Raw genomic sequence first — 26909 nt, 5'->3', positions numbered from 1 at the left:
CCATGTAGTCATGTGGGACTGGTGAATTTGGTGGGTCTGGCTCGCTGGGAAGTCACCATTCCGGGTTGTTTCATTCCATTCCAGAGGGCATTTTGGTTGTTAAAGGGTTAATAAAAATCCTATCGGAATGGTTTTTGTTCCTAAATGTTGTTCTCAAGTGTGTCTAACACATCCCAGTGTTTTTGGCATCAATTTCTTTTATAAAGGGCCCGTTCCGGCCTGTTCTGTTCTGGCTTTTACACTGTCCTCGTGTTCTTGCAACATTGTAATGGGAAAAAACACAAGGTGGAATTCTCCCTTTCCTCTGCACAACTTTTAAAGATACAGAACACCTGCACTTGGCTGACATTCTCTTCTCCTAAAGATACCGGATCAGTCTCAGGCCCTGAACCTGGCAACCCTATCTCTGCTATATGTATGTTGTAGGAAGGATCAACACAGCTGCATACATTCTTAGACCATCCTTAGATACATGGTTGTGGGGACTGTTGTTGCGATGAGCTCCTGCAACTACCCTTGCTTAGCTGTCAGCAAAACTCTGTACACAGACAAGGGCTTTCATATTCTATAAAGAACCTGGGCCCTCTGTACTAGTAAGCAGTTAACTCGGCGGGATGTGCTTCCGTGAAATGATTGTAACCACACTTGGGCGAGGGACGGGACGTCAGAGTGGGTGAGGCTTAAGTAAATGACGTCATCAAGCGCAGCCCTTGCCGTTGAAGCCGGTAGGGAAGTGGGGTGGGAAAAACAAACAAAAGTCGTTGGTGGTGTGCCAGGTAAACAGCGGCACGCGCTACTCGGTTTTTCCTCCGCGGGTGTGAGGCCTGTTTTTGACAGGGTGGCCCCCGGCTTGTTCTATCTTCAGCGGACGGGGTGGGGAGCGATTAGTGGGGGTGGGGAAGAGTCGGAGGAGGTAGCCGCCTTTCCTTCCTTTAGTCAGAATTTCCCCTCCTCTTTCGAATTCACTAGTCCAGACCCTGTTCCCTTCCCTTCTCTAGAGTCTTGAGGTAAAGCTCTGAGATCCACCCTCGTAGGTTGGTACTCGTGTGGCAGCGGGAGTGGCGCCGCGGTCTTTCATTCCCTTTGTGAGGTGACTCGCTCTTTTGTCACTTGGACTCTTGCAATAAATACCTCGACAGTCTCGGACACTTTCACACGGGTGGGAAGCGGGATAGGACGTCGTCTCCCGCCTTCCACCATTATCATCCTTCGATTCCTTGCTGAGGAGTCCAGGCGCTTCTTCGCTTCCTTAGGTACCCACTCCTCATTTAGTTAAATACACAACTTGATTATAATACAGGCCAGATCAACAGTGCAATTTTATGCATTATTATTCAGTAGTAAGTCACACTAGGGCACGGGGTGGGAAACCTGTGTCCCCCCAGGTTGTTTGACTCCAGTTCTCATCAGCCCCAGCCAGCACCGCCAGTGATCAGAGATGTCAGTCTTTGTAGTCCAACCGCATAGAGGGGCCGCAAGTGCCCCACCCCTGTACTAATGTCAATAGACTTTATTTTATAGTAGTGAGTGGCTTTTGAATTGCAGCCTAAGGCTACAACCATCCTGTACACGCTTTGCCTAGGGCAACATTTAATTGAACCAATTTACTTCTGAGTAAACATTGCATAGGATTGCTCAGCACCCCATCCATTCATACAGTTACGAGGTTAAACATGTCACATCTTTTCAGTGTGTACAAAACATCCCATCGCTTTGCTATCTGCTGTGCATACACATAGTGTGTTAAATGTGCTTTAAATGTTTTGAACTACTATTATTATGAGTTACTTGTACCACAGATAAAGCCATCATTAAGAGCTACTATGTGTTTTGTTATTTAACTTTTGCAGATTGTATTTTGTATTTGGTATTGTTTTATTGATGCATTTTTATACTGTATTTTATATTTGTGTTTTTTGCAAGCTGCCTTGAGGGCCTTTGGCCAAAAGGCGGGGTATAAATAATAACAACAACAACAACAATTTATGGATTTGCTTGTGCACAATGTAAGAGATTTAAAGAACTCCATTGGAATGGAAGGGTGTGGTAAAGATGTTGAAATAAATAACCAGTATGTTTTTAAGGTGCAATCCTATAACCACTTCCCTGGGAGTAAACCTATTGAACTAAGTAGTACTTACCTCTGAGTAGGCATGTATAAGATTGTGCTGTAAAGGATCTTGGACTAATTCACATGTCCCTCTAAGTCCAACTATGGCGTAACTATATCTTATAGATGATTAGACTTTTACCGGGATCCTGCTACAATTTATTTTCTTCTAATTTAATATACCACATATAAACTCTTAAAGGGGAAAGATATTGTTAACCAACCCATACAATTTAGAAAAAACTCCACTAGATGCTCAGAACAAACATTTGCCAATGATCCTTTGTAATCACTACTCTGAAGAGGGAAACTTTGCAGTAACACAGTCCAGTTGATATCATCATTCAAGCTCCTAGGTGTTGCTGTATCCAAGTTGTGGATGCTAAATAATTCTCTTTCCTGAAGTTTATGATGTAACCATGGTCCTTTCAGATGAATCTTCCAAACAACAAAACTGAAGGTCTTCTGAAGTATGTCCATACTTGATGAAATGTTGAACCATGGGGGCTTGTAATCTCTTGGTTCTAATGCAGCTCATATGTTCACATATTTGTTTTTTAATACACCTTGTAGTTATGCCTACATATACATTTTTACACAGACAAATAGTTGCATATATAACCCCATTTATATTACAATTATAAAGTTGTTTGCAAACATGTTGTTGGTTGTTTTCTGGATTCACAAACTTGTTTCTCCTCCAGACAATGTTTGCAAATTGAGCAATGTCCAGACTTGTAGTTTCCTCTTGGGGCAACTCCCAACAGATTATTATATTGGCTAGTTTTCATAGTCCAGCATTGACTGTGTACTAACATATCCCTCGGGTTTTTCTTTCTTCTATAAGCAAAAATGGGGGTAACTGTACATTGTGGGACATCCTTCAATAAATGCCAATGCTTTTTTATCACCCCTCTGATGTTGCCTGTATAGCCATGGAATGTGAGGGGAATAACCATCATTTCTAAATTTCTATCTATGTTCCTAGATTTTAACAACTCCTTTCTGTCCCTATTTAATGGTTTGTACATTGTCCCTTTAACTGTTTTTTTAGGATACCCCTGTGCAATTAATTGCTCCTTAAGTATCACTGCCTGATGTCTGAAGTTGTTAACATTACTACAATTCCTTTGTAACCTGAGCATCTGCGAGTATGGCAAATTATACTTATACTTCATGTGCATCTAGTGGAAGCTATCAAACTTAAGACAGGAGTTGACATCTGTCTGTTTTGTGTATACATTTGTACTCCATATTTCATCAGCCTGATTGACTACTAAATCTAAAACATTAAGTTGGTGTTTATCATCATTAATATCAAATTTTATAGTCTCATGTTTGGCATTAATATCTACCAAAAAATCTAAAATAGTCTCTTTAGGACCCTTTCATACCATAAAAATATCATGCAGATATCGATTATATAGGGTGATACATTGTCTAAACCTGTTCTCCATTTTTAATATGTGGATTTTTTCATGAATAAATTGGCAAACCTGCACCCCATAGCTGTGCTCAATATTGACCAAAAAAATCCTGTCTTAAACTGAATTCCCCCCCCAAGTCCCACCTCAGCCAGATCACATAAAAAGGATGGGGGGGGGGCAGTTGTAGCCTCTCTTTTATTTTGTGTTTCTTCAATTACTTCCATGGCCTTCTGTTGTGGGATGTTAGTATATAGTGAATTAATATCCATGGTAATAATCCATGTATTATCCGTGTCTACACATGTATTTTCCAATATACTAAAAAATGTGCAGTATCCCTAATACACAATTAAATCCCATAAATGGTTTCAAATATGAAGTTACGTATGCAGTTAATGGTTCCAAAATGGAACCACATCCCAAAATGATGGGTCTACCAAGGTGAAAGGGATACTTTTTTTGTGAATTTTTGGAAGGAGGTAAAACTGCAGCATCCTTTCTTGAGATTCTAACAAAAATCATGTGTGGTCTTCAGGGCTGTGGAGTCGGAGTCGTGGAGTCGGAGTCAGGAACAATTTTGGGTGGAGTTGGAGTCGGAGTTTGAACTACAACTCCCACGAGCCCAATCCCTGGGCTGATGGGAGTTGTAGTTTAAAAAAGTAACTTTTCCAAGCTCTGGATTCATGTGGTGGTGATGAAATGCCTTGTGCTACCATTTTACTACAGTAAATTTGTTATTACTAGTTAATATACATTTGCCATTTATGAAGGAGCCGCAGTCGGAGTCAGACAGTAGAAAAATAGAGGAGTTGGAGTCGAAGTTCTGGCGTACCAACTCCACAGCCCTGGTGGTCTTGTCTATATATCCCTGTAATAATCCCTCATCTACCATTCTCACTATCGCTTTTTTAACTTGTGGGGTGAGATCATTTTCTATAGTGTGTGGTATCATTAGGTTGTTTTTGAGTCTCTTTTATACAATAATTCTCATTTAAAATTACCAATTTGTTTGAGCCTCTGTATATTTATGAAGTACTTAAAATAATTACATGAAATAGCTGAGTTTAGTTCTTATTGCTGATTGCTAACTTTACTTATGACTTTAAGAAAGGGCTGATGCCCCTTGGAAAGTGAGGCATGAAGCAGGTAAATCAGAATGTGATACTTTCTTTCTCTGTTCTGGAAGCACAGCAGAACGCTGGTTGATGGGGAACACTGAAGGATGTCATTTCTTTCCTAATTACTGTAATAACTGATTCATCCTTTGCTAGTCAGTTTCAGAAGATGGCTTCTGGAGGTGAAAACTGTAGCAATGCAGTTCAGGGTGCAACCTTTTCACTTCCTTCTTGAGAGGTCCCACACATATTGTGTCACGCTGTTAGTCCATATAACTCAGTACTATCTACTCTGATGTAGACTCTCTGATGCAACTCTCCAAGGTCTCATACATATTGAAAAACATCATTTGAAACCGGAGGTGCTAGTGACTGAATCTGGAATATTTAAATGGAAAACATTTTTTCTACCACTAAACTGCAGCTTCTCTGATTGGCCATAAATAAAGGTGTATGGGTCATTGCTGTATATTTGATGCTCCCTTCAGTATGCTTCCTCTAGTTAAATAAATAAACAATACTGGAGTTTTATCAGACATTTTCAGTTGGAGCAGAAAATTTTCTGGTAGTTGAAAATAAAATTCTATATAGACACAAAATATTCTGAAATGTACTTGGCATTATTACTCTCATGTAAGCTGTCCGAGATTGGACTTATTGGGCAGTACATGCTTATTCTTCAGTAGTGGAAGGTATGCACTCTATGTAGTTTTCTCTGACACAGGAACCACAGGGCATTTTTTCATTCTACTTCCTGTGGAAAGATGGCCACTTAGCTTTCTAATGCTGGTTCTAGTCTAGGGTGGTTTTTTCCTGGAAATAATCCTAGATTGGACTGCAGAACCACTGATTCTTTTTCTGGAAAAATTATGAATAAGCAAATTTTCTGATTCCCTAAATAAATGGGGGTACAATTTAGCCTGTTTGACTTGCATTTAGTAAATAAAACTAAAAAAGTTTGTGTTGTGAATTTAATGTGCTATATAAATATCTCAAAATCTGAATATCTCAGCTAACCATTTTAAGAGATAAGCTATGGGAATATTTAGGCTGCAAGCCAATACATGCCTACTCACAAGTAAGCTTCATTAGGTTCAATGGGACTTACTCCCAGGTAAGTGTGTATTGGATTGCAGCCTTAGAGCGAGGCTTAGTGTATGCCTTATTGAAAAAAGCAATACTTTTTTGTAGACTTCACACCACCCTTATTACCCTAGTAAGAGGACAGAAAAAGAATGCAAAATTGGTTAGAAGTTAAAGAAAAAACAATAAGCTCAGTAATGGTGTGCAATTTTTAATTTGCTGAGTGAAGAATAAGAAACATTTGTTTCACACAGTGATGGAAAAACTGCTTTCTCTCGCAACAGATGTTAGTGAACTCTGTTTTTTCTTCATTGTGTAGGTATTTGCATATTTCTTTTGCATGATAAAACTCTTTTGTTTGCTATGAGAAGCCTCTAATTTAGAGTGTTAATGGATTTCCAGCTATTAAGATGTAATTATGTACATGAAGTATTTAAGTATAAATTTGAAAAGTCTCCATGAACAGTTTCAAAAGAATATTTATAACACACTACTTGTAAATTGACTCATTTTCTTGTAATTTACTAGGTGCTGATATGAGTGCAGCCATAATGTGAAAAGTACATTAATCCCCGGAGTTACGTTGTATGTATTAAATTGTTTCTCTCTTGAGGTATAAAACATGTGAGGCCATTTAGCCTTCAATCTTGCTTGTTACTTAGATTACTAGCACAGAAATAATCATTACCATTCTGAGGTGAGAAATTAAACATGATACATGTCACTTCTTGAAAAATGGAAAAGCAATAATACTTTCAGCTTCTTGGTAGGATTCTACAAATAAGATCATGCTGGTGCTGCTATATTGTTGAGGCTTCTTTTATTCAATTGGCATCATACAGAAATCTGTTTCACTGCTTTTGTTCCCCAATTGTTATGCAGATGACTTTTCCCTTTAATTTTCTTTGCACAGTTCATTCTCCACATTTTATGCTTGGTATATGAGTAACAAAGTTAATGTCTGATCTTAAATATTTATTATTTAGAAGTAACTTCAGTGTGTGCTGGTTCCATTTTTAGAGCTCTTGTTTAAATGGACACCTGACTGTTAATTGCTTTCTTCTTCACAGGGTAAAAGACAAGTGATGATGGTACAGTGTGCCATATGAAAAATGCCTTATTGTATGTAACAGCTGTTTATGACACCTGGAAAACTGAGCATGCTGGCTATTGGGAAGATAATAAAAAAGAGCAAGAATTAAAAAAAAAGAATTAAAAAAGTGGCTGCATAGAGAATTGGAATACAAATATGGAACTAGACATCACCAAGGATGATCTGCCCTTAATGGCGAATACGAGCCACATGCTGGTAAGGCATTATGTGTTGGACCTGGATGTGGACTTCAAAAACCATGTAATGGGGGGCACTATAGTTCTTTTCTTTGATACTGACAGCAGATGCAGAAGTGGAGACAGTGAGCAGGTGGAAAAAGCCTGTTACTCTTGGTCAGATGGAACCTCCTATATTCGGGCACCTGAAGCCTGCTACATTCCTGTGCCAAACACAAGTGCCTGCTCAACTAAAAGTGGATGTAATGATTTTGCTGTCTGTGGTAAAGGTGAAAATGATACTTCTGATAAAAACGGTAGTCATGGCAACAGGGAACAGGCTTCTGGGTTTTCTAGTTCAAAGAATTGCTGTGACATTGAGATTCATGGAAGTGAAGATTTTTTGCTGGTCCTGGACTGCTGTGATTTATCTGTGTTAAAGGTCGAAGAGGTAGATGTTGCGGTAGTTCCAGGCATTGAGAAATTTACAAGCTCTGCTGGGTTAATGGATACTTCTAAGAATCCAGGGGTTCTTAGGAATCAAATTGTGCATGAACTTGTGACATTACCTGCAGATCATTGGAGGGAGCAGCTTCACTATTATAGACATTGCAGCCAGGCACCTGCTTGTGGAGAGCTTCTGTTTGTTACTGGCACTTGGAGTTTGGAGATCAGGAAAGCAGGTGTCCAACTGCCAAAAGATTTCCCTCATGCCATAAGGATATGGTACAAAACAAAGCCAGAAGGAAGATCACTTAGCTGGACTACAGACCAATGTGACAGGTATGCAACAGTTTTAGGTCTTTTATTACACTTTTCTGTGTTCTGTGCCAGATGGGGCAGAGTTGAATTGTGAATAATAATCTCATTTTGAAGTTCAATTCAGATGGATTGGTAGCAAAGCAGGCAAAGTTCAGTGCTCATTATAGTTTAGCAGGATTATATTGCTTTAAGTCAGTCTGACTATTCAAATAAGTGAACAGTTGATTGTGGTATACTTTGAATAAAAGGCATGGGAAGCAAACATTCTATTAAGCATTTTCACTTTGCTATTTCCCCCCAATTTCCTAGAGTTAAGAGCTCATTTAAGAATCATTTTGCAGTGAAGGTAAAACATCTTTTGATACTAGTAAGTTAAAATGTTTTGGATATGGTTGGTTTGTAAGTTTTTTATGCAAAGAAACTAGTTTTAATTTTTCAGTTAGGAACTGAATGCAGCTTGACAAAAGCCAAACAATAATTCTGTAGTACATAATATGTATCATATATTTAGTTGTACTAAAAACGTATCTCTGTAAAAATCTCTAATATTTAAGAAATTAGACAGCTGAAATATATGAAGTACACCATTTTTCCTGAACCATATACCTTGTCTACTTTTCTGTTGTCATTTGGCTCAGCCCAGCTCATTTGTCAGCTCTTGGCCCAGTTCCCATTGCTGTCTTGTCAGTCTAATACAGATTACAAGCTACCTTGTTAAGAATAAATTCATTTGTATATTATTTTCATCACTTGACACCTGGGTTATTAAAAATGCTTAACAATCTATGTAGAAAATAACCTTTATTAAGGATGCAACTGGGCAAGCCTATGGAGATCTGTGATCATATTTTTAAAAGAAGATGTGCATGTAGAATAAATATTGGGAGAAGGGCAGTTTTAACCCTCTCCTCATCCTGTGCCATGTTCCCAATTCAAATTCCATTGTGCCGGAACTGCTGTTTGCCCTGAAGCAAAACATATAGGTCCCCATATGGTACTCGTATGTTTGCCCCAGGGCAGGCAGCAGTTCTGGGAGAGGATGGGGTAATTTAGCTTGGGGAAATTGCATAGAAAGAAAGAGTGTAACCCCCTTTCCCCAGTCCTGATCTAAATTGCCTCCTCCCTCCCATTATTGCATTTGCCTTTTGAAGAGAGAGATGATTATGGATACCACTGTCTTTTCTGCTTTGGCCCTAAAATGTAAATGGAATTATAAATGAGCATATTTTAGTGGTTACTAGGAGCCACTTGTTTGAAATGTGTCTAGTACTGCCTTCATTTTGTATCAAACTGGAGTTGTTCTGAAATTCTAAGTAGAACAGATTGTTATAGCTCTTTGTCTAGACCAGGGCCACTGAAAGCTGGCACTGGGCGCAGGGCAAGATGCATGATTGGGCTCCCCTTCCTAAATCTTCCTTCAAACCAAATGTTACAACTTTCTTTAAACAAGTTTTTAAGGGTGCAGTTCAACTGCTATTTATGCTAGGCTAAGGTGTGATAGATATAGTGGACCTCCGGCTATCGACCTGACCTGTTAAGGGGGTGTTCTGGGGATGTGTCAGAGGAGGGGCCAAGGGAGGACTTACGTATTATCTAGGTCCCATTTGACTCCCTCCTGCAGCCCTCTGTCACAACAGCCGGTATGCCAGGAAAAGGGATGTGGAAGGAAACATGTACAGTGCCTTGCAAAAGTAATCAGACCCCTGACCAATACTCTCATATTACTGAATTTCAAATGGTACATTGTAATTTCATTCTGTATGTTAATTTATTTTGAAACACTGAAACTCAGAATCAGTTATTGTAAGGTGACATTGGTGTTATGTTGGGAAATGTTTGTAAGAAACATAAAAAACTGAAACATGTTGCTTGCATAAGTATTCAACCCCTGCTCTGTGGAAGCTCCCAGTTTACACAAACGAAATAAATTGCTCTATCGAGGATAGAATTACCTTCCATTGGCCTCCACCTGTGAACTATTAAAGTTGCAATCATATTGTCAGGATAAAAACCCCACTGTTGAAGGATCATTGATCAGGCTGTGGATCTGAAGGAAAATGAAGACCAAAGAGCATTCTGCAGAAGTGAGAGATAATGTAATACAAATGCATAGATTTAGGAAGAGAGTACAAAATAATAGCCAAGTGTTTGGATATCCCAGTGAGCACAGTTGGATCAGTATTCAGAAAGTGGAAGCTGCATCACATCACCCAGGCATTGCCAAGGAAAGGCCATCCCTCAAAACTCAGCACTCAAACAAGAAGGAGGCTTGTGAGAAAAGCCACAGAGAAGCCAACAATCACTTTGAAGCAGCTACAGAGTTCAGTGGCTGGGAGTGCATCAGTCAACCATTTCAAGAGGTCTGCATAACATTGGCTTGTATGGGAGGGTGGATGAGTCTGAATCCTAGCAAGATGGTGGCACTGTGGGTTGGTGGTTCCTGAGTTCGGATAATTGGTCAGCTGCCTGCTTTGGATAGGGTCGTACTCCCTCTGAAAGAGCAGGTTTGTAGTCTGGGGGTGCTCCTGGATCCATCTTTGTCGGTAGAGGCCCAGGTGGCCTCAGTGGCTAGGAGTGCCTTTTACCAGCTTCGGCTGGTGAGACAGCTGCCGCCGTTTCTGGACCGGGATAGCATGACCACTGTTGTCCATGCACTGGTAGCCTCCAGGCTGGATTACTATAATGTGCTCTATGTGGGACTGCCCTTGAGGTTGGTCCGGAAGCTGCAGCTGGTGCAAAATGCGGCGGTGAGACTGCTCCCTGGGGCAGGGTATCGCCAACATGTCACTCCACTGCTGAAAGAATTGCACTGGCTGCCCATTGCTACCAGGCGAAGTTCAGGGTTCTAGTTTTGGTGTACAAAGCCCTATACAGCTTGGGACCAGGATACCTGAAAGACTGTCTTACCCCTTATATACCCAGTCGATTACTGCGCTCTGCAGGGGAGGGCCTCCTGCAGATACCATTTTATCAGGAGGTCCATTCTGCACAACATAGGAAGCGGACCTTTAGTGTGGCTGCACCTACCCTTTGGAATTCCCTCCCCTTAAATATTAGACAGGCCCCATCTCTGTTATCTTTTCAGTGCCTTTTGAAGATTCCTCTTTCAACAAGCCTTTTAAGTTGAGACCTATCCCAGTCTGCATCTCTGTTGGAGTTGCTTTTTAGTATGTTTTTTAAACCATTTTTAACCCTTTTTAAAAAGATGTCTTTAAAGCTTTTTTTTTTAAAAAAAATTAAAGTTGTTTTGTTTTAATGTATTTTAAGATCGATTTTTATGATGTTTTGATGTGTTTCTAGCGCTTTTGTTTGCCGCCCTGGGATCCTGCTGGGAGGAAGGGCAGGATATAAATCAAATAATAAACAAACAAACAAACAAACAAATAAATAAGAAAGAAGTTGTTACTCAAAAAGTACCATCTGAGAGCATGTCTGGAGTTTGCCAGAAAGCATGAGAGTACCCCAGCTGTGATGTGGGAATAGGTTTTGTGGTCAGATGAGACCAAGATAGAGCTTTTTGGCCAAAACTCAAATTACTATGCGTGGTGCACACCTAACACTGCCCATGCCTCAAGACACACCATCACTACAGTGAAGTATGGTGGTGGCAGCATCATGTTGTGGGATGCTTCTCATCAGCAGGGACTGAGCATCTTGCTAAAACTGAAAGAAGAATTGATGGAGCAAAATACAGGGAAATACTACAAGAGACCTTGCTTCAGTCCACCAAAAAATTGAGGCTTGGGAGGAAATTCCCTTTTCAGCAGGACAGTGAGCCCAAGCACAAGGCCAAAGCAACACTGGAGTGGCTCAAGAACAAAAAGGTGAATTGGCCCAGTCAGAGTCCTGATCTCAATCCCATTGAGAATCTGTGCTGCTCTTTGAAAATTGCGGTCCACAAGCAACGTCCAACCAACTTGAACGACCTGGAGTGAAGCTGCCAGGAAGAATGGTCCAAAATCCCTCCAACACTGTGTGCAAAGCTGGTACATACCTACCCCAAAACAATAGAACCAATTACCCAGGGAGGTAGTGGGCAATGCGACACTGGAGGCATTCAAGAAACAGCTGGACAGCCATCTGTTGGGATTGGGAATGCTTTGATTTGGATTCCTGCATTGAGCAGGGGGTTGGACTTGATGGCCTTATAGACCCCTTCCAACTCTACTATTCTATGATTCTAAGACTTCAAATTGTTATTGCAGCGAAAGACGGCTCTATCAAATAATATGTGGGTTGAATATTTATGCAAGCAACATGTTTCAGTTTTTTTTGTTTCTTACAAACATTTCCCAATATAAAACCAATGTCACCTTACAATAATTGATTTTGAGTTTCAGCGTTTCAAAATAAAATATCATACGGAACGAAATTACAATGTACCATTTGTAATTCAGTAATATGAGAACATTGGTCAGGGGTCTGATTACTTTTACAAGGCACTGTATTTTGTTTCCTTTTGCTGCAACCTGTTGGCACAGCCAGTGTCCTCACCTTCAACAGGTCTCTGAGCAGCAGATGGATGTAGTGGCCCTTTCAGCCAGCTCTGCCTCCACTGGCTTCACTCCCACTGGCCTCTGGCAAGCTGTTCTTCCCATGATTTAGGTTTAATTTACGGCAAGAAAGATTGAAAATAAATGAAATAAATTTATTGGAACAGGATAAGTTAAATCTTTTATTAGAAATAACACTGTTCACAAACCCAAGTGAAAATAAAGTTAACATTTTTAGTACTGCTGCATTACTAAACTACTTACTTAGTAGTGTTAATACAGTTTTGTGAACCTTGAACTAGGACCCACTAGTAATAGTTCTGGTCTAATTTATATGTTGCACTTTGCAACATCTGAATCATATTAATAAATGTTGGTGCTTTTAAAAAAATATTTATTTATTTAACAAAATTTATATACTGCTTGATAGTGGAAAAAACTAAATGGGTTACAAAAATCAATAAAATGGTTAAAAACAAGTAATTAAAACCATTGTTAAAACCATTAAAATAGCAACAGACTAAAAAGATTAGAACACGTCAGTATGTATGTGTCTGGATAGGGTTACCTAAACAAAAATTAAGCAGACGCTGAAAAGAATACATGTCCAGGCACTGGTCCCGGGCCTGCACAGCCTCCCCTGATTCAGATGTTATGGAGAAATAGAGCTGAGTGTCATCAGCATACTGCTGACAGCTTGCTCCCAAACTCCTAACAACTGATTAAAGAAGCTTTATGTAGATATTAAATAGCTTTGGGCATAGGTGCCGCACAACTGCTAGGAGGTCAAAAGACAATAGCTCAACACTACTCTCTGGAGTCAGTCCTATAGGTAGGACTGGAACCAATGTAACACAGTGTACCCAATTCCCATACTACATAGCCGGTCCAGGTGGATACCGTGGTCAATTATATCAAAAGCTGCTGAGAGATCGAGAAGCAGGAGCAAGGTCACACACCTCTTGTCCCTCTCTCTGTAAAAGTTATCCAGGAAGCCTTGGATTTAGCAAGAGACATTATAGCCACTCTCTGGTCTGCTGAGATATTATTTTTAAAAAAATGTACTGTTTGTTTTTTCATGGTCCAGGCCCAAGGATTTTGCCCCCTTGGCCATCCATCCTCAGCTCTGGCCCAGACTTCCTAACTTTTTCTAAAATTTGCTTATACTAAGATTGTCCAGTAGTAGTTCTGAAATAACAAGAGAGGAAGCTTCCTTTCTCCCAGACTCTGTGCTTATATTACTTCTGTGAATCATGCCACAGTGCCCAATGAAATAAACTTTTCTCAAATCCATCTTTAGCCTGTAAAGTTCAGAGTGTAACTTGCACAGGTGTGTTTTATCACCTATCTGCATACTATAACTGTCTTTCCATTGCCTGCTTTCTGGTTCCTTCTGTGTGAGTCAGGGTCAACAACTTTGCCCTTGTTCCAACTGCCAAGTAGCTCAAGCTATTTTGGAGTTATGGAGGAGGCAAGTACTACTTTGTTTTATCCTCACACTCTCACCGCTGGAGCAAGAGATGACATGGCCTTTGCAGAAACTGTTTTCTGCCCCAGTGCTACTGTTATGTTTTCTTGCCCTCCTCCCTTACCAGCTATGAGTTGCTACAACTGATGGGAAAATGTGTATGTGTGTGTTATGAGAATGGAAACTAACTCTAAATTCCTACTTACAGGGCAGGGACTCAGAAATTCTTTGCTAATAGCGAGGTGCTTTTTGCTGTTGTGTGAAAGTGGAATCTTTTGCAGTAATGCTCTCTCATGTGTAGTTTTTGGGTGACATCTAGTTATGCTTGTCCAATTGCAAAATGGATTTCCACTTGTGCAGTAGTACTTCTACTTCTCCCTGCTGCAGCTCTCTGTGCATCCTCAAAACCTGCTCCAGGGAGTCCTCCAGTCCCATGGAGAAGACTTGGCGAGTGGATGGAGAGCTGCAGGGGAAGGAGAGGAAGACAAAGTCCTGTTGCACAAGCACACAAGTCTGCTTGTGCAATGTTGGATGTCATCCATTGCTTTTACCATAAATCTACCACTCGGGCACCACTGCAGTATCAGTATGATACATTATTCACTGCTTTGCAAGGCCTTTGGGCTGAAAAGTGGTATAATAAAAATCAACAACCATAACAACAACATGACTATTAGTACCATGGGAAATAATTTTTAGAATCAACAAATAATAATAATTTTACATTTGTAGTAGTAGTTGTTGTTGTTATATACCTTCAAGTCGATTACAACTTATGGCGACCCTATGAATCAGCAACCTCCAATAACATCTGTTATAAACCACCCTGTTCAGATCTTGTAAGTTCAGGTCAATGGCTTCCTTTATGGAATCAATCCATCTCTTGTTTGGCCTTCCTCTTTTTCTACTCCCTTCTGTTTTCCCCAGCATTATTGTCTTTTCTAGTGAATCATGTCTTCTCATGATGTGTCCAAAGTATGATAACCTCAGTTTCACCATTTTAGCTTCTAGTTATAGTTCTGGTTTAATTTGTTCTAACACCCAATTATTTCTCTTTTTCACGGTCCATGGTATGTGCAAAGCTCTCCTCCAGCACCACATTTCAAATGAGTTGATTTTTCTCTTATCCACTTTTTTCCAACTTTCACATCCATACATAGAGATTGGGAATACCATGGTCTGAATGATCTTGACTTTAGTGTTCAGTGAATAGTATAGTTTATTTACATACCACCTTTTGGCCACAAGGCTCCCAAAGCAATGAACAACATCAATACATATTAGAAAAGAAATAAACAATAGAAATGCAATACATACAGTAGATCAGTCAAAACAGTATTAAAATAAATAGCAGATGGAGTTTCTTGCTGGTAATGAGAGGGTCCAGTGTGTGCTGGACACATTACTTGACCCAACACATAAACAGGACAAAATAAAGTGGTTTAATTTGCTGAGAAAGGTTGCTCTCTCGCTGTCAAAATTTGCCATTGGGATTATAAAATCTGACTATCCACAGGTATCAGGGGTAAGGAAGTATTAAACCAGTTTAGTCTGTTTGGTATTTTGCAGTTGTAGTTCATAACTCTGGTCAGGATTCCTGGGTCTTTTAGGCCTTCTCATCTTGCTAGCATGCAGCTGTTCCTCTCTCTGAGTAGTGACTCATCAGGAATGGCACATCACCAGCATCTGCTCTTCCAAGCTGGTTATTGGCTTCCCACCCATGGATGAGAGCCTCAGGACAACAGCTCTTTAGCTCTCGCCCTTAGGTTTGCACCCCCAGCCAAGATGCAGGCTTAAGTACCTGTGGAGTGGGATATAGCAGCAGACAAACACTGAGAGGCTCAGCCACATCCTTTCTGCCAGCAGTTCCTCCCTTCCCTATTTGGATGGATATATCTTCCAAACTACATTTGGATGGCTATATCTTACAAACTACATCTTCCACTCTTTTCTAGTAGCGTCCGTAGAATTGGTCCATTAGTACCTGAGAATCATTCTAAAGTTTGCATATCTGGGGTGACATTTAGAATTTTCTAGCTGCAGAGGAACTGGAAAGTAATGTTATGCTATGTGGGGCACTTTATTATTGTATGCCCCCTGAAGTGTTTTTTTTTTTAAAGACTAGGCTGGTTTTCACTTATATGGTAAACATATACTACTTATACTACTTCAGATTTCTGGTAGGGGCTCACATGATTAGATGCATTTCCATTAAAAGAAAATCCTTATATATAGATTAACATGTCAAGGAGAAGACTAGACTAGCCCGTAGTCTCTGACATTGTTTCCTATATGTAGGGAATATTTTTGTGTGGAGGAGCATTAACCTACAGTCTGAAGGTGTAAAGCTGAGACACAAGGTTACTACCTCAATGAGAACTAGGCCTAAGTTGTTCTGTAATCAGGTGGTGATACTGAAATTATTTATGTTGGCTGATCTCCAAAGAGCTACTTTAGGTGAATGAAAATGCCTGTCTACACAGTGGGATTTTTTACTTCAAGCAACTGGTTCCCATACCACCTCATAAACAATTTTTGAAACTCTCCTCAGTTTAAAATAATGGTTTGCTATTTGAGAAAGCCGCTGTTTGAGAAAGAGTAGCCCAAGGACTCTTAGGATGTATGAAACTGATTGCCTTGTTCTTTGAATCCTGACTAGCATTTTTAATTTGGGATATCCTATGAACTTATTATTCATCCTCCCAATAATCATGTGAGGTAGATGCAAACAACAGAAGCACTCTTAATGCGGTTTGGGGAAGTCTAGGAAGATACAGAAGTAGCATTGTATGTAGCATATCATAAAGTGATTTAATGCTTTTTTCCTCTCTTATAGAATAATAAGGTGAGGTCTGCTGGAGTGAAACTCAGTGATGTGGGTTTTCTGCAAAAAAAAATGAATTAGAGTAATTTGCATAAGTTAATTTACATTTTAAAAATTCAGTTTGGCATCAGAACATTTTCTGAGGGACCATAGAATGATCAAATTCAGCTTGTTGATTTTACTTGTGTTTAGTAAGCAAAGCTAAAAACACTGAAACTGCCACATTTGCCTGATACGGCACTTGCAATTTGCATTTATTCATTATTACTAATGACCAGGTAATAGCAGAAAAATAAAGCACCGGAAAATCTTCTGCTCCATGTTACTGGTAAAGCTGGTAAAAAGTTTGACTGTATGTGGATAATCTCTGGTCCATGAATTATCAGTTCATTGGATCACTGCTTAATTCAGTGTGATCTGGTGGATAGGAGAACATTTTCACCTAGAGTTTGTGAGGACTTAGAAAAGAGAAGAGTGGCAGTCAGTTCCATCAAGGCATTCGTATGAATATTTTTAGCTCTAGTCTCTCTGTGTGAGAGGATAACAGCATGTGTCAGGTAACAGGTGGTCTGGCTGTGCTTCCTCTCCTTTTGGTAAACATCATGATAAAAAATTGAGGCCTGCTGGGTTACTGCAGTAAAAGGCTTGAGAATATAGAAATAAAAGGTCACTTGGCTGTTCAGCGTCCGAACTATTTCATTTAATATTTTGTATTTAATGTGTAAAGATAGTGACTGACAATTTGAATACATTTTCTGTAAAGAAATGTGACCAAAAATAAATGAATTAAATTGAGGAGCATACAGCAACTTAACAACATTCTTCCTAACTTATGTACAAAAACGGTTCCTGTGCCTGGCCTATTAGCCAGCCTCTCTTGGTTTAATCCGGGCCAGCATGATGACCAAAACCCTGAACCCAAAGTAGGGCTATTCAGATGAAGGGATGGACCAATGCACATAGAAGTTGACATAATTCTCAGTGGCTCCCATTGAATTCTGTGATGCACTCTGGAACACAGTTGAACAGTGGCAAAACCTGCCCCTATTCAGACACTGAAGTTCCCAGAAGCTAGGACAGGGTTAATTCTCTGAATACCACCTCTACTTGTTTTCAGTATATGTGAGAAACTGCAGTTCACTACTGTAGTAAAGGCAAAGTGCAGCACTTGGTGTTAGGGACAAAACCTACCCTCCTTCCCTGATACTGTGTGTCTTGCCCTCAGTGGCAAGGATTCTTCAAGAGGCTGCAATGTATCTGTGTGCAGATAGCACTGAGATTCACTGTTTCCACTCTGGCAACGTGCACTGGAGTATCCCATCCATCCTTCCACAATGAATTACATGTTCCTATTATAATTTCAGGCAGTTTCTGGCTATAAAATAAATAGCTGATCAGTTCATGGATGTGTCCATAATATCTATGACATGATTCTGGGTAGTGAAGAAGTAATCTTTTTTTGCAGCATAACATCATATAAGTGCATATATGAGCTGTTGTTTTTCTGTCTTACTTTATGGTTGTAAAGAAATCAAAGAGCAACACAAACTTTATACAAATTGCATTTAAATATGTATAAAGGAAATCTCCATCACTTTGGTTCTTTCTTCTTAGGGTAGATTGAGACTAGATGCACTGTGGGTATTGATAGTTTGAATTTCTGTTCCTACTGAGAACTAGATATTTTCTGTAATTAGTTGTAGAGCACGCGTTACTCCACTGTTCTCTTTTTCTCTTCCCTATAGGCCATGTGTTTATACAGTGGGGTCTCCAATAAACAACAGGGCCCTTTTTCCATGCCAAGAACCGCCTGTTGCCATGTCAACGTGGCAAGCTACAGTCCGAGCAGATGCATGCTTTGTTGTTTTAATGAGTGGTGAAAAAGTAGCGGAACCAACAGAAACTGAAGAAGGTACAGCATGTATTTGCCATCTTAATATATGATACAAAGTGTCATTTGAAAAGTGTTTTATACTGGAATAGTGCTTCTGCTACATAGTTTGGCAGGGCTCTGAGACTTCTTTTCAACTCATTTTTCTTTCACCGCCTCTTTCTGGTGCCCACTGCATTCTTCTTTCTTTTACATGTTTACATTTGGTCTGTTTGTTCTGGTTCTGTCTTCCCGTCTGATTAATCCTTGTCTCTGCTTGCAAAGTTTCTGGACTTTTGGGAGTCAGTAATTTTGTAAATGGCCCAAAGACACTACTATTTTTTTCTTAGCTGAAATGACTCATAACAATAATCATGGCCTCCTGTTTTTAAATATCATAAATTTTTAATAGACTAGAATCCTGATCTAAAATATTTGTGAAAGTGTGTTTACTTGTGACATTGGAATGATGAAGCCAAGGTGGTATAATGGTTAGAGTATTGGACTAGGTCTGGGGAGATCCAGGTTTAAATTCCCACCCATATAGCTCACAGAGTAACCTTGGGACACTCATAATATTTCACCGTAACCTACTTCACAGGGTTGTGGTGAGGATAAAGTGGCAGAAGGAACCATGAACACCTTAGAGGAAGGCAGGATATAAATGTACCAAATAAATAAATACATGGAAAAATATCATTATATGTGATGCTACATGGGCATAGTAGTGCCCTGGCCTGCCTGAAGGCATTTTTTGTTGGTAAACTAAATAAGCAAGCAAACACAAAAAAGTTACTTGTCAACAAAATGCAAGCATTTAGAAAAAAAGATATAAGAATACATAATGCATAAATATATTAAAAGCTAATGTTAAATACTTATTCCAAAGGCACTTATATCAAACACATATTTTTAAAAGTGCTCCTTTGGTGTTTTGACAGACACGCTTCGACAACCTGCCTTTCTCAGTGTCCAAGTGCATATAATCTGACATAAAATAGTATTGGTTACTGCCTCAAAAATAAAAAACTTTTATAGCAGCAATATATTGTATTTAATGGCACTCACCCAGGCTTTTGAATAAAAAATTCTTTCAATCTGGAAATAGTATATATCACAGACTAATATGGGATGCCACAAATCCTACATAATTTTTTTTAAAAATCTAAATTGTAAAAATGTTGTAACTAATAATTTAATATAAAGCTAATCTGATATAAGATACTTACACCTTTACAGTCCAATTCCAGTGAAGAATGAATAAATCTTATGAAGAAGCCATGGGTAAGAGCAACTCTCTAGATCCAAAGTTTTAATGGATAAATTTAAAATCAAAATTTAAAATAGCTGTGGGATCAATGTGGTGTTAGATCCTCCCACAGCTCCAATATGGGAGTTGTGGAGTGAGGGCAGAGTAGAGCCAGCCATGGATCTGCTGCATCCCAATTTGCTCCACTCCCCCAAGAGGGGATAGCCTGGATCTGACACAGCAAAAAATACAAGGAAAAAATCTCGCTTCTGACTTCCTTTTAACATTTTAAACTGCTTAGAGCAGTAAATAATCTCTTTTAGAATTTTCCCAGGAAGTGACTGTACATCATATTGTGTGCTCCTGGAGAATTGTACAGCATGCTGTGTTCAACAGTCAATTCCTGGGAGCATTTTAAAATGTTTAAATGGGATAAATTGGAGCCAGATTTGCAAACAAACAAACAAAAACAAAATTGGCACAGGACAGAAATAGAGTGATCTGTCCATCCTTAAACAAAACCCAAACACATCCTTCCTCCTGCATAAAAACAGTGCAGAGCATCATGATGTAGATTGAGGGCCCTCTCACAATAACAACATGTGCTTTGGCAGAATGTCAGTTGTGGAAGGTTTATGCATGGATTTGTCTTATTAGAAACATAAGAAGAACTCTGCTGGACCAGACCAAAGGCTCATCTAGTCCAACATCCTGTTCTTATAGTGGCCAATCAGATGCCTGTGGGAAGCCCACAAGCAGAACATGAACACAACAGCATGTCCCCTCTCAGGACTCTCATTTGTATTGTGCTTGATTATAACCCTAAACTGCTTTGGGAGTCAGTCTTGGCTGAAAAGTGAGGTATAAAAATAAATGCATGTGTTTTCTTCTTTTTCCTTTAAAACACAGAAGTGGTGACCAGGAAAGGATTAGGGCTCCACATAACAGTTGTACTCCATCTTTATTTTATAATCTGGTGTATTTCCCCAAGAACAAAAAGCTATTTGTGAGAAGCCTTTGTGAGGGGAGAGGGCATCTGGAGCAGAGAAGTGTTGCAGAGGGCTGTAGAATCTAAATACGGGGTTGGCCTAAGATGTTTTGCTGCCGGAGGATGGTGTCCCCTCTCCCCATTCCATGTACAGAAGTCAAATCCACGTATGGGTGACAGCAGGTTAGCTTGCAGGGTGCCAGACAGGTTGGTGGTACACACAGCTCTGTCTTCCAACATCATACCACTGCTCCCCACACTCCAGCAGTTGCTACCTGAGGTGGCTGCCTCACTCTGTAGTTGGCAGGGCCAGCCCTGCCTGAACGAGTGAGAAGTAATGTAGGGGTTTTTGGAGACAAGAGAGGTACAGCCATTTCACTTTTCAGTGGTGAGGGGAAGAATATACAATATGTACATATGTACATTTTAAAGTGGATTGTTTTCCATTCCTACCATTTGTGTCCTTAAATTTATTGTTTGCAATGATTTCTAGAGCATTTTTCAATGTATCAAGTGCTGTGCAATCCTTATCTGATCCTGATTAAATGCATGTTACTGAGAAATGAATCCCATTTAGTTCAGTTTGGACATTTTCCTGTATAAATGTGTATGACTGGAATCTTAGAACTTTCCTCAAACTCTTTAAAACATATGGTGGCAATATACGTGGAAGATTTCTGTAACTGGAATTGCATAAATGAAATACTACAAATCGTAGCAGTTTAACAATTTCTGACATTCTTTTGCTAATCATTTAGTCAAAAAATGATATATACAAATCACAGCTTTCCTTTTCATTACAATTTTGCTGCCATGCGATTTTATGTAAACAACTCTAAGGGAAGGGGGAAAAGCACTTTGTAACTTGAGAATTTTAATTGGGCAGGGATGAGAACTGAACATTTTCTTGATAAGTGTGTCAAAAGTGACATCAGTATGAATCACTGATTGTATTCTGATTTAATAATCCAAAGCTTTGTCTTCTGGTAATGGGGAGAAAAGGTATTTATTTATTAATTATTTGATTTATATCCCACCCTTCCGGCAGCAAACAAAAGCGCTAAAAACACATCAAAACATCAGAAAAACAGACCTTAAAATACACCAAAATAAAGAACTTTTAAAACATTTTGTTAAAAAGCTTTAAAAATATCTTTTTAAAAGGGTTAAAAACATATTGTTTTTTAAAAAAACATATTGAAAAGCAATTTCAACACAGACACAGACTGGGATAGATCTCAACTTAAAAGGCTTGTTGAAAGTCTTCAAAAGGCACTGAAAAGATAACAGCGATGGCACCTGCCTAATATTTAGGGGGCGGGAATTCCACAGTGTAGGTGCCGCCACACTAAAGGTCCGTTTCCTATGTTGTGCAGAATGGACCTCCTGATAAAATGGCATCTTCAGGAGGCCCTCACCTGCAGAGTGCAGTGATCGACTGGGTATATAAGGGGTAAGACAGTCTTTCAGGTATCCTGGTCCCAAGCTGTATAGGGCTTTGTACACCAAAACTAGAACCTTGAACTTGGCCTGGTAGCAAATGGGCAGCCAGTGCAATTCCTTCAGCAGTGGAGTGACATGTTGGCGATACCCTGCCCCAGTGAGCTGTCTTGCCGCTGCATTTTGCACCAGCTGCAGCTTCTGGACCAACCTCAAGGGCAGCCCCACATAGAGCACATTATAGTAATCCAGCCTGGAGGTTACCAGTGTGTGGACAACAGTGGTCAGGCTATCCCGGTCTAGAAACAGCTGCAGCTGTCTTACCAGCCGAAGCTGGTAAAAGGCACTCCTAGCCACTGAGGTCACCTGGGCCTCTAGTGACAAAGATGGATCCAGGAGCACCCCCAGGCTACGGACCTGCTCTTTCAGAGGGAGTACAACCCCATCCAAAGCAGGCAACTGACCAATTATCTGAACTAAGGAACCACCAACCCACAGTGCCTCCATTTTGCTAGGATTCAGACTCAGTTTATTGGCCCTGTCCAGCCCACCATCGAGTCCAGGCAGTGGTCCAGGGCTTGCACGGCCTCTCCCGATTCAGACGTTATGGAGAAATAGAGCTGGGTATCATCAGCATACTGCTGACACCTTGCCTCAAAGCTCCTGATGACCGCTCCCAAGGGCTTCACATAGATGTTAAACAGCAGGGGGGACAAGATGGTACCCTGTGGCACCCCACAGCACAACTGCAAGGGGGCCAAAAGACAGTCACCCAATGCTATTCTCTGAGAGTGACCTTGGCGATAGGATCGGAACCACTGTAAAACAGTGCCTGCAATAACCATCTCACCAAGTCAGCCCAGAAGGATACCATGGTCAATGCTATGAAAAGCTGCTGAGAGATCAAGTAAGAATAACAGGGTCACACTCCCCCTGTCCTTCTCCCAATAGAGGTCATCCATCAGGGCGACCAAGGCTGATTCAGTCCCATAACCAGGCTAGAACCCAGACTGGGATGGGTCAAGATAATCTGTTTCATCCAAGAGTACTTGTAACTGCTGCGCCACAACCCTCTCAATCACCTTCCCTAAAAAGGGGGTATTTGCGACAAGTCAGTAGTTGTCACAAGCCAGTGCATCCAGGGTGGGCTTTTTCAGGAGTGGTTGGATCACCACCACTTTCAAGGTGGCTGGAACCACTCCCTTCCGCAATGATGCATTGACCACACCCTGGATCCACTTGGTCAACCCCCCTTGGCAAGCTTTAATAAGCCAAGAAGGACAAGGGTCGAGAGGACATGTTGCTGGCCGCACCATCGCAAGCACCTTGTCTATGTCATCAGGCTGCATCAACTGAAAACGTTCCCAAGAAATCGCAGCAGATGTTGCACTGGACATCTCATTGGGGACTACAAAACTGCTACGGAGGTGAGCAACTTTACCCTCCAAGTGCTTGGCAAACAGTTCACAGTGGGCCTCCGTAGGGTCTAAAACTCCATTTCCTGGAGTTGATGTCAACAGACCCCTGACAATATGGAAAAGCTCCACTGGGTGGCTACTTGAGGATGCAATGGAGGCAGAGAAGTGGGCCTTCTTCGCCGCCCTCACTGCCACACAGTAGGCACAGTTATGATGTTTTACTCGTGCCCGATCAGCCTCACGGCACGTTTTTTGCCACTTGTGCTCCAGCCATCGTCCAGCCTGTTTTATTGCTATTAATTCACTGGTGTACCGAGGTGCAAACTGGGCTCCAAAATGCCGGAGAGGGTGCTCGGGGGCAGCTGTGTCAAGGGCCCGATGCACCTCGCTGTTCCATAGCGCGGCAAGGGCTTCAACAGGGTCACCTGCTCTATCTACTGGGAACTCCCCCAGGGCATTCAGGAATCCTGTGGATTCCATTAGGCTCTGGGGGCGGACCATCTTAATCTGACCGCCAACCCTGCAGGGAAGGATCAGAACCATAAGTCTAAATTTCACCAGGAAGTGATGTGACCATGACAATGGGGTGACATCCACCCCCTATCTCCAGACCACCCCTTCCTCTAACTGAAGCAAAAACCAAGTCGAGGGTGTACCCTTCCCTATGTGTTGGGCCATTGACAACTTGAGACAGCCCCATGGTCGTCATGGAGGCCATGAAGTCCCGAGCCAGAACATTAGAGGCAGCGTCTGCATGGACATTGAAATCACACAGCACTATCGTTCTGGACTCCTCCAACACCACAGCCGAGACGGCCTCTGTCAGCTTGGTCAGAGAAGCTGCCGGGCAGCAGGGTGGATAGTACACTTGCAGCAACCACAGTTTACTATCTCCTTGGCCTGACACCAGGTGCAGGCCCTCACAGCCAGCTCCAAGACAGCGTGGTTTCCTGGTGACAGAGATAGAGGTTCTGTAGACCACAGCGACTCCTCCCCCCTCCATCCCTGCAGCCTGTGCTGGTGTTGCACTGAGTATCCAGATGGGCAAAGCTGGGTCAGGTCAACTCCTCCAAGCTCACCCACCCAGGTCTCAGTAATGCACACCAAATCGGCACCCTCATCCATCCACAATCAAATCATGAATGACTGTGGTCTTATTATGTACCGATCTGATGTTAAACAACAACACACACAGCCCAGTGGGCATAGCAGATGAGCAACAAGGAACCCATCCATGAGAGGAGTGGGAGCAAGGAACAAGGAACAAGGCGCAGATAGCCTTGACCTCATCTTCTGTGGTAATTCACCACCTCCCCATGGCTCTATTTCCCTCTACCCATGATCACTGAATTTGGGCTGGCGTCACCCATGTTCCTCCGTACTAAGACTCCTCCTAAACACCTAATATGGACCCAACACGAGCCCCCCAACAAAACCTGCCAGAGCCAATTATTCCAGTAGGAATAATTTGTTTTATTTTGTTCAGTATTTGCAACTAGTCATTTTTACCCCTTTGAAAATTGTAGCCTGTTTACAGGTCCCCTCTCCTTGTCAAGATTGAATGAAGTGCATGAAAGAATATTGTGGAATAGTCCAATAAATAGAATAACTCATTTTTAGTGTGTAAATGTTTTTGGATATTGAGGCTACTTCATTATGGGCTATAGAGATGGCTTCCCTCCAAAGTTCTTCCCTATTGTGCAAGATCCAGCACTATTTATTTATTTATTACATTTATATCCTGCTCTTCCTCCCAGAGAACCTCAGGGCAACAAACAAGCTATAAATAATAAAAACATCTTAAAAACAATTCCAATACAGATGCAGACTGGGATAAAGGTCTCTAGTTAAAAGGTTTGTTGAAAGAGGAAGGTCTTCAGTAGGTGCTGAAAAGACAACAGACGGTGCCTGCCTAATATTTCAGGGGAGGAAATTCCAAAGTGTAAGTGCCACAACACTAAAGGCCCAATTCCTATATTGTATGAAATGGACCTCTTGATAAGATATCTGCAGGAGATCTTCACTGGCAGAGCGCAATGATTGAATGGGTATAGAAGAGGTGAGGTAATCTTTCAGCTATCCTGGTCCTAAGCTGTATAGGACTTTATACACCAAACCCATGTCAGTAATGCTAGGAAAGCCCATTTCCTCCCCCCATATGCAATGCAGCATTTGCTTTAATGGGGTAAAAGACAATTGAGGGCCACATCAGATCTCTGAATTGAGGGTTAGCTATTGGTTTTATATTGGGACTCAGCAAAGCAAGCTAAACCTGATAGCTCTGGTTAAAAAACCCTGCACAGCTTCCACTTCCTTTTCATGTTTGAAATTTTTGGTTAATGTGTTTTGCAGCTGCAGTCAATGAAAAAGCATGACAAGGTGAAGTGTGGGCAAAACAAGGACCATGTTTATTTAGATAAGGCCAATTAAGTGAATGTTTATGCCAAAATGATCTGCAGAGTCATTGTGTGGGACTTAACTCTCAACCAATCAGGCGAGGACATCCTGACATGTGAAAGAGGATGGTCCAAGCCCATTTTCCTCTCACCAATCCCAATCCCACAGGGTGTTTATGAAGGCCTTCCTGATCCATCCCCTCTCAGGGCCTCACACCTCTGGGTGAATGTTAAGAGTTAGCCCCAGAGATGAACCTTACTCTACCCACAGGCATTACCATTTTGGAAGGCAAGTCTCAGGTCTCACTTTTCACTTAAAGGGTACCTAAGGGTGCTCACCAAACCTTACCATGTGAAATTGCTGCACATATCCACCAACGTGACCATGTACCTGGGAGTACCGTTGAATTTACTAGGAATTAGTTTTGAGTAGACATGGTTAGGCTTGCACTGTACTATAAAACAAAGCTGAATCTCTTTTCTAAAGTGATTTAATTTCAGTGCTAGATTAATGTAATATCTTAGTGGGTTTTTAAAAAGGTAAATGTAAAGCCCTTTTTTAATATAGCAATTTTAAAGGCAGGGAACAAAATTAAAACTGAAATACAATCAAAGCATCAATAAAACTTGGAAAGTGCTGTGGAAACAAATACAGGAACCATTAAATAAGGTCAAAATCTATTCCAGTGTGTTTTCAGGGAATATATGCGATACAATATATATTAAAGTTAATCCTAAAACATTAGGGTTCCATGGCAAGCAACCCTAATGAGAAAAGGAGTCCAAGATAGGTGGGAGTTTCTAAAAAAGGAAATTCTAAAGGCACAATTGCAAGCAGTGCCATCAAGGAAAAAAGGGAGAAGACAGCAGAAGAAGCCAATGTGTCTTCACAAAAAGCTTAGTGGTGACCTGAAAAAAAAGGGACACATACACAAAGTGGAAGGAAGGCCAGGCCACAAAGGAAGAGTACAGACAGGTAGCATGGAATTGCAGGAAT

The 26909-nt window shown here is 40.9% G+C and overlaps 1 protein-coding gene across 7 annotated transcripts in view; it reads left to right on the top strand.

The window, feature by feature from the left end:
* Positions 1-657: 657 nt before the first annotated feature.
* Positions 658-26909, top strand: part of AOPEP (aminopeptidase O (putative)) — a 303566-nt gene continuing 277314 nt past the window's right edge. For 2 of the 7 annotated variants that reach the window (XM_061626526.1, XM_061626492.1), the window contains exons 1-4: positions 680-776; positions 6264-6320; positions 6806-7787; positions 18297-18463. In XM_061626526.1, coding sequence (XP_061482510.1) covers positions 6985-7787; positions 18297-18463 — 970 coding nt within the window. In that variant the 5' untranslated portion in view covers positions 680-776; positions 6264-6320; positions 6806-6984. The other 5 variants (XM_061626523.1, XM_061626514.1, XM_061626506.1 and 2 more) reach the window with 5 other exon arrangements.

Source organism: Rhineura floridana, chromosome 1 (genome assembly GCF_030035675.1).
Source record: "Rhineura floridana isolate rRhiFlo1 chromosome 1, rRhiFlo1.hap2, whole genome shotgun sequence".
In the NCBI taxonomy this organism is placed as follows: domain Eukaryota; kingdom Metazoa; phylum Chordata; class Lepidosauria; order Squamata; family Rhineuridae; genus Rhineura; species Rhineura floridana.
This window is presented reverse-complemented; position numbering and strand designations above follow the sequence as displayed.